The 9,187-nt window shown below is 33.9% G+C and overlaps 1 protein-coding gene across 1 annotated transcript; it reads left to right on the top strand.

The window, feature by feature from the left end:
- The first annotated feature begins 282 nt into the window (after nt 1-282).
- LOC112511364 (cell division control protein 6 homolog) lies at nt 283-8,727 on the top strand. The gene is made up of 17 exons (XM_025116960.1): nt 283-344; nt 768-994; nt 1,088-1,170; nt 1,296-1,516; nt 2,396-2,470; nt 2,556-2,665; nt 2,938-3,044; nt 3,126-3,185; nt 3,883-3,956; nt 4,383-4,433; nt 4,626-4,675; nt 5,353-5,419; nt 6,183-6,272; nt 7,301-7,363; nt 7,452-7,547; nt 7,639-7,728; nt 8,491-8,727. The coding sequence occupies exons 2-17, from the start codon at nt 771-773 to the stop codon at nt 8,521-8,523; spliced, it is 1,494 nt and encodes a 497-aa protein (XP_024972728.1). The 5' UTR covers nt 283-344; nt 768-770; the 3' UTR covers nt 8,524-8,727.
- The last annotated feature ends 460 nt before the right edge of the window (nt 8,728-9,187 follow it).

The following is a 9,187-nucleotide window of genomic DNA, read 5'->3' as shown; positions in this document are numbered from 1 at the left end:
GTTTTCTTAGTCAAATCGTGTCACCGATTGAAAAAACTACGTAAATAGAGTTAAAAATACATTATGAAAAATAAAGATTGAATAAAGAAAAGGGAATGAAGGAAAATGGGCCTGCCGTAGCATGTTTGTGTAATCCATTCCTTACAGAAAATGGAGGGAATACATATAATTTCCCGCTTCTTTCTTCTCCCTTATTTCCCCCCATCGCTGTTTCGAATTCGTCCTGCTTCTTCCCTGCCGCCTCCCTCGCATCTGCAACTCCGCCTTCGTCGCCGATCGTTGTTGCTTCTCTTCTCCTCCATCGCGGTGGTTTTCTGCTCAATTTCAACCTGTTGGCTGCAATCGTAAGTCCTCATCTTGAATTTTACGTTTGATTTGTGGGAGTAATGCATATTTATGGAATTATAGGTTTTTTGTTTTGTGAGTGTAATGAATCATATGTAGCAATGTTTTTTTGGATGATTAGTGTGTTATATTAGTGCAATTGTTGATGGTATAATTTGGAGGATGAAAGATGCACTATGTATTTGATGTTATGCCACAATGAACGATAATTGAACACCATAGGTAAAGTTTACTTGTAATGTTTTTTAGTAATTCCAATCCCTATATTTCACTTACCACTGGATACGGTGTTTTCCCACGAAAACCAGTTATTACAATCCATATATTTTTGCATCTGTGTTCATTTCCATGCTTAAATCAGTAACAAATATCAGCAACAAATATCAGCTATTTTTCGACATTGACTTTGGACAAATCAACAGGAGATGCCATCAATTGCAGGCAATAGATCATCACCTATGTCAATTGCAGGCAGTGACGTTTCATCCCCTCAGAAACGGAGGTTGAGATCTAATTCGGCTTTATTGGATGATCTGGTTTCTAGTATTCCATCTAACCCATGCTCTCCATTGAAGAATAAATCTCCTCGTCGATGCATGGCTGACAGTCCCAATAGAAGTCAAGCAAATGTGAGTTTTTTAGATCGAGTGTTTATTTTATGTCATTCAGTTAATCCTAATAGCATATTGTTACAATGAAGCCTAAGCAAACATCATTTGCAGGGGAATGAAACGGTTGCCAGTAATAATGTAACGAAAATGACGAAATCCCCAAAGAAAAAGCTGCTGGATAGTTTCCTTGATAAACCGATCTGGAATCCAACAGGTTATCTCAAATTTTCTTCATACTAGAATGATCTATAATCTGTAATAGGATTCATGTGATTTGTGCATGTGGGTGCCGATGGTCTAATTTTCACTTTCTAATTCAAAAGATGCATGTTTATGTAGATTTGGAGCAACTAAGTGCGGTGAAGGAGGCGTTGCATGTATCCACATCTCCATCTATGATTGTGTGCCGTGAGGATGAACAGAAAAGGATAGCGGAGTTTTGCAAGCAGTGCCTCGAGCAAGAGAAGGCTGGGAGTTTGTACATTTGTGGTTGCCCAGGGACTGGAAAATCGCTTTCAATGGAGAATGTGAAGGGCTCTCTGGCTGTTTGGGCTAAAGAGGTGATTTGCTTTTTTATATAAACTTGGCATCCAATTTGGTTTTTATATAAACATGGTAGTGTCAAGTCAATGCTAGTGTTTGATACAAGATATCATATAAACTTGGCATCTGATTCAAGATTCCATTATTATAAGAGGGATTACTAGTGCAAATGTTGCATATTTGCCTTTCTCCGTTCAGTTCTACTTTAATATATGTTGTTTCATACTATATTAAGAGAGAGTTCTAGATACCTCTTCTTTATCTGGAAACAATATGGGGCAATTGGAGCTATATGCTTTTCTCTTCATTGTTTTGTAAGTGTTCAGTCATGTAACGTAACCCTCTAGTAGTGCTTTTCCATAGGCCAATAATTATTTTAAATAGTTTAAGATGTGCATTGAGATTTCTATTATTGTGTGAAGACTTGCATTTTATCCTGTATGCCTCTTTGTCTATTGTTCTTGGCCAAGTTATGTTAAAACAGATCCACAATCCTCTCATTGACAGTCCAATCTCTTCGTAATCATGTTAATCATATTATGATATCACAACAGTAATGTAGATAGCATAATCTTAGGCTAATATGGTGTAAATATTTTGTGCATAAATTGTATAGATACCAGTTGGCTGCTAGACAAGCACAAGGAAATTCACCAAATTAATGTTAATGTTTAACCCTATAAGGAATTGCAGTTTATGCCTTGACATTTATGTAAATATATATTGCAATTGGCTCTGTTACAATTGCAGCACTTGATCTTTACTAGTCATTATATACATGAGTTGTTGCCTAGTCTGAAAATTTCCAACTTGTCTACACATGCCTTCATTGTCATTTCTTTAGTATGATGCTTACTTTCTGTCAGAACTCATGGAACCATGGTTATTGTTTCCAGACAGGGGGTCAACTGCCAGAAATTTTGACCATAAGTTGTCCTTCTCTTTCAAGCACCTCAGAAATCTTCAACAAGGTGAAAATTTATTATGACAATGATGTTGATAAACATAGAATCATATGTAGCCAATATAATGCTCAAAAGTTGGTGCCTTTGGCAGATACTTGGAAAGAGTCAACCACAAAAGAAACTCAATGGTCGTTCTACACCCTTAAAGCAGCTTCAGCAATTGTATTCCAAAAAGCAGCAGTCACCTGGCATGAAAATGATGTAAGATGAATCAGTCAATGTTCTCAGTAACACATACAAAAACATGAATACATGGCTATTAACTCTTGTATGCAGACTTGATCTATGATCAAATTGAATATCAAGCTGCTTTTTGTTTGCTATCTTTTATGTTTGGTGTATTCAGACTAGTGATACCACATTGGAAAATGGATCTTATGTTATCCAAGGTCATTCCACTCATTGCTTGTTGGTTTTGAGTTGGAACCCCAAAGATTGATCATAGTGAAGTTGTTAACACGAGTTGTTAGCAGGTTGGTTATTGCTGATGAGCTGGACTATTTGATAACTAAGGACAGGGTGGTGCTTCATGATCTATTTATGCTAACAACATTGCCCTTTTCAAAAGTTATATTGATAGGTATGATGTGTCATATTGTGTTTGAACTTAATTCATTTTGTATTTGTTATAAGTTCCTCATATTGCATGTTTCTCTTACAGGCATAGCTAATGCAATTGACTTAGCAGATCGCTTCCTTCCAAAACTGCAGTCTCTAAATTGTGAGTGTTTGTTTTTTCATCACCCTCTATGCATGCATACTGCTTTTGGTTTCTTTTAACATGCTGAATTAATCCATTACTTGGTATGATCCTTTTTGTTTTTTTGAGATGAAGGAATTGGGAACGAGGAGGGGGGGGGGTAAGACAACTAGAATTATAAATCAAGTATAGCCCCTAGACAACAAGAATTATACATCAAAATTTTCAAGATTCCTGTCATCCTGTGGTGCCTTCTAGTATTTTAACTCCCTTGCATGGAATAGTATCTTTGAATTTTTCTGTACCAAACCTTTGAAACTTCACCCTTTTACAATCAGGGCAACAGCTCTCTTACCTGGCTTGTCCACCTTGCCATTTTACATTTCTACTGTTCACACTTGCTATGTCTATTCCTGTGAACAACAATACCTTTATGCTATTTTTCTCTCATTATTCATAATTTCAGATTCTGCCATGACTTGCTCACCTGTTGCTTGCCTTTTTTTGCTTTTTTTTAACTTATTGCAATTGTCAGGTCTTTTGTTTGTTGTTTATTATTCTCATTTGAGACACAGACGAGTTATGGAAACCATAATGCTCACTTGTGGCTGTGTTTTTAGTGTTTTTTCAATCCTATTTTGGGGAAGGAAATAAAAATGGATATGCTCTGTTTTTTTGGCATTACACTAATCTCTGATTTCTTTCTTTGTTGTATTAGGTAAGCCTATGGTTGTGTCTTTTCGAGCCTACTCCATGGAGCAGATCATCATCATTCTCAAACAACGGCTAATGGTAAGTATTATTTATCTTCCTTTTAGCATTCAAGAAATGATATTGGAAAAATGTGCCCCCATACCACATTCTACATATGTCAACTAAGGGGAGGGTAAACAAACATCAAAATCAAAATGGTCAACCACCCTCCAAGGTTTTAGATCATAATAATGATGTCCTCCAATATCTAACACCAGCTTTTCTGGTGTATATATTGAACTTCAAAAATGGCCAACTAAAGTTGGCCGAACTTGTCATTTGGCACCATAATTTGTTAGCTTCACCCATCCAAATGCTGGTTAGCTACTTATCTAGCTAGCTGCAGTTGGTAAATGGTTCTTGAAGTGAGCAATGCTAATGAGTTCATGGCTATTACTTCGTTTTTTGTTTACATTTACCCATTTTCTGCAAAATATTTATTTTATTCATGTTTTGTTGCATCAGGCACTTCCTTACGCCGTCTTCCAGCCACAAGCACTGGAACTCAATGCACGAGTGAGTATGCCAGAATATCTGTTTATCTTTGCTTTAATGTAGCTGTTTTTTGCACTCCTTTGCACTGTTCCAACTGTAAATGTTTGATTTGCAGTAAGGAATTGTGTTGCATGTTTAATTCATGTGTCTTTAAAATAGTAGCAATTTGATGTTCTCCTTGGTTATAAAGCTCACACTGTTCTAATTTGGCAGAAAGTAGCTGCCGCATCTGGGGATATGAGGAAAGCTCTTGGTATTTGCAGGTTGGCATGTTTTCTAATTCCTTCTTAAAATTCTTCTATAACCTGTTAAGTCTTTGAAGGTCTCTAATTAAAGTTCAAGAATCTAGCATGGTAATTGCAGATTAACCTGTGAAGTTAAAAACATCTTACAAATCTTATACTTCAAATATTATGTAAAGGCATGGTAAGCCTTTAATATTTGTGTATGGAACAGCTTTGTCATGTAGTAAACATAATGGCCAACTTAGAACAGGCTATTCTTATTCTAACTTCAAGAAGAAGCTGTTCGGTTGGTTTTTCATTAAGTCCTGTATGGATAAAGTTGTCTGTGTTGATTAATCTGTCTATATAGGTTGGGAAAGTTTTTCTTTGAGAGTTTTTTCATAGATTGAACGAGTGTGTTTTTTAATTGGGAGGGGAAGGTTTGGAAAAAACTTGGCTTTCTGCATAAAACTTTGCTTGGAAGCTTACTTATACGTTTCTTTCTATATCATTAAACCACTACTAAACAGTCATATACAGCTGACTGAATAAACTGTGAGTCTGATTAAACTCATTAAACTGCTAACAAGCAGGCCCTAATGAAAGGGCTATTGTTTTATGATTTAGTCTCTTAGCAACACAAAAGGCAGTACCATAAATTATGGAAATATTGAAGGATGCAGATATTAATCTTTAGCCTTTTTCCTGGTTTCTAGGGGTGCAATTGAGATGCTAGAAACCGAGCTTCGAGAATCTGCATGCACTTCAAATCTTTCAGCGATGGTAAAGTTTTCTCATTATATATATAGCTTCTTTTGAGTTTTAACAGATTAAGAGAATATAATTTGTGATCTTGCTTCTGGTTTGTGTGCAAGATGTATGTAATAGTAACCACATGATGTTCACTCACGAACATGATAATTACAGATCAAAATATTTTCTTTTGCCTTTGTAGAACTGATTCTGCTACCACTTTTTTTAAGGCCCTGTTTGATTTGCAGGATTTAGTAGGATTTGGATATGAATTTCATTCCAATCCTGTGTTTGGTTTAAAGGAAAATCTGGAATTGAAATCCCACAAACATGACATTTAGAAAGAAATCCCATGGGGTAGTTGGTATTTCACGGAATTTTGTAGGAATTGTTTGTCATAATGTTTTAAAATATGTTAAAACCACTTGTTTTGTAATTATCAATTAATAGAAAGGCAATTTAATTATTTTTTAAATTTGTTTTTATAAACAATGGATTCAATTCCATTCAAAATCCTACAAACCAAACTCATCAAATATTCCAAATCCTTCCAATTCCGATTCCAAATCCATGAAATCCAAATCCCTTGAAAACATTCCGTCAAACCAAACAGGCCCTAAAACTTTGATTAGAACATTATTTCAATTTTTTTGGGTTGTAATTTTGGGTATTCAGTTTATGATACAGTAAATAAGTTTCATACTTGGATTTGGTTTGATCCTGATATTGCTGATATAACCTTTGTGAAACCAGTCATTTTCTTACTGCCTGTATTTACTTGAATTTGTTGCAGGTGAGGGTTGATCATATGGCTATTGCTTTGTCAAGGGCTTACAAATCACCAATAGTTGACACAATACAATCCCTTCCCCAGCATCAACAGGTATCATTAGTCTACCATTAAAATATCAAAGTCATCTGGATAAATAGTTACTCCCTCCACACCAGAATAAGTGTCCATATTTTTATGCTGTTAATTATGAGATCAAGAAATTCGTTACTCCTATTATTAGATAAAATAAGTATCCATTTTCAAAAGTAAGTGCCTACTTTCCAATTACACTCTTATGGGATGAAAAAATTCATTACTTTCTCTATAATTAACCGTACAATAAGTATCTATTTTCAAAAGTGTCTATTTTCTAGTTATACCCTTAATTATGAGATGAACAAATTCATTACTCCGTTCATTATTAAGGATAAAATAAGTATCCACTTTCAAAATTAAGTGCCTTTTTTCCAATTATACCCTTAATTATGAGATGAACAAATTCATTATTCCGTCTATTGTTAAGGATAAAATAAGTATCCACTTTCAAAAGTAAGTGCCTTTTCTCTAATTGTACTCTTAATTATGAGATGAACAAATTCATTACTCCCTCTATTATTTAAAGTAAAATAAGTATCCACTTTCTAAAGTAAGTACCTACTTTTCAATTATACCCTTAGTTATGAGATGGAAAAAATTCTTATTCCCTTTGTTACTTAGGGTAAACTAAGTATTCACCTTCAAAAGTAAATGCCTACTTTTTGATTATACCGTTAATTATGAGAGGAAAAATTTTTATCACTTCTATTATTAGGGTAAAATAAGCATTCACTCTCAAAAGCAAGTGTCCACTTTCTGATTATACCCTTTATTATGAGATGAAGAAATTTATTACTCCTGTTAAATTAAGTATTCACTTTCAAAAATACATGGGTACTTTCCAATTATACCCTTGATTATGACATGAAGGAATTGTTTACTCCCTCTATTATCAAGGGTAAAATTGTTTTCCTTTTCATTGTTGACAATTATTCTGGGACGGAGAGAGTACAAAGATTATTGCATCACTAGTATCATATTGATGTCCACCGTTTTAAGCCTTTTATCCTTTATTTGAAGTAAACCAATTTTCCATGGTGTAGATTATACTCTGCTCTGCTGTGAAGCTTTTTCGTAGAGGAAAGAAGGATACGACAATAGGAGAGGTAGAATTATGTCATCTTTACGGCACAAAGACGAATTTGAAATCTATGTTTACCCAATTTTCTAATCAAAACTTGTTATTGAATGCAGTTAAACAAGTCTTACATTGACGTATGCAAATCAACATTGATACCACCTGTTGGAATAATGGAACTTTCATGCATGTGTAGAGTGTTAGGTGATCAGGTAAACACCAACAACATCTATCAGATGGAGTCCTATCTATCAAATGCAATGACTTTTTATTTATTTATTTATAAATTGTTTTATTTTTCAGGGAATTCTCAAACTTGGTCAATCTCGAGACGATAAATTAAGGAGAGTGACCTTGCAGGTAGATGAAGCAGACATCCTTTTTGCATTACAGGTACAGAAAACAACTTTTAGTTTCCTTGTGAGATTGGTATTTAGACAATACAGTTCATGACAAAATCATTGTTTAGTTTGATAAGACAGAACTGGACATGATAGAACTGATAAAATAACTAATTTACCAATAAAAATGATTAAAATGACACAAAAATAAAAAGTTTATGTAACTTCTAATTTTTATTTTATGTTTTCTATATTATTTTTTTATTACTAATATTTAATAAGTTATATAAATTGATTAAAATAAAGAAACAATATAAAATAATATTTTTAAGACAGTAAAGTGAAAGGTTAAACAATATAAAAAAAATAAAAAAAATATAAAGTATGAATAAAATGTAAAGAAGGAGGTGTATTTAACGTTCTACACGAGAATTAAGTTTTATTTTAAGGTTATATTGGTAAAATATAGGTTTGTTCCACCTTGTTCCACTTTGATCTTGTTTGTTCTAAATATAAGTCTTGCCAAATATGCCTTGTTGGCTGTTCTTTCCGTTATATGAGCATGTTTTTAGTTTTTATATAAGCCAAAGATATTCATGAAAACAACTGCTCCGGCCTTTGGGTGGAAGATAATTCTGCGAACATCCCATCAGTCTTTGCACAAGCTGGGATTTTTATAAAAACAACCACTTTACCCATTGGGCTAGATGACATACTTGTATACATTCCACTGTTAAGACCCTGCTTGCGAGTGAGATATACTAGATTAATTTGGTTTGGTTTGATCAATAATCACTTGGTTACTTTGTTTCAGGGCATCCGTTTCTTTCGAAACTGTCTTCAGTAAATTTCAACCATCGATATCTTGCATCTGGTAACGAATCCCGTTTCATGTGAATGAACCCTTTTGAAGTGCAATGTAAAGGTCAGAAAGCAGTCCTTTAATCTGGGCCACAAAGGTTTCAAACCGAGCTTAGTGCAATGGTAGCAGCAAAACTCCCGTTAACTAAAATAAACAAACACAATATGTCCCATTCGTTGATATTGATTCTTTAATCTCGTCATACAGAATGTAGATGTTATACGAACCACAAAGTAGTCCAAAATATCAAAGTTTATGCATAAATCGGTTTGAAGACCGGATATCAACAAACCCAACTAGATTTGACATAGAAGTTTAGCATTTGGTTAGATGAATAAGCCAATTTTGTTATCATTATGGGATAGTTATGTTTTATTCTATATTTTGTGATTCTGGTAAGATGGTTTAGTAACATTTTATGATGCAATTTAATTGGAGTTTTTGCAAGTTATTTAATGTTTTGTTTGGTGTATGCTTCTGTTTTCTTTTAGAAATAATTTGACTCTTGTAATTTTGGGTCTGTTTGGTTTGCAAAATTGTTTTTGAGGGATTTTGATTTTATGGAAGAATTTGGATTTGAAATCATTGGTGTGTTTGGTCTGTAGGATTTGGAATGAAATTGGATTTTATTACTTAAAAAAATTATAAA

This window comes from Cynara cardunculus (genome assembly GCF_001531365.2).
Source record: "Cynara cardunculus var. scolymus isolate 2C chromosome LG 4, CcrdV1, whole genome shotgun sequence".
In the NCBI taxonomy this organism is placed as follows: domain Eukaryota; kingdom Viridiplantae; phylum Streptophyta; class Magnoliopsida; order Asterales; family Asteraceae; genus Cynara; species Cynara cardunculus.
The sequence above is the reverse complement of the archived record's forward strand: the minus strand, read 5'-3'. Positions and strand labels throughout refer to the sequence as shown.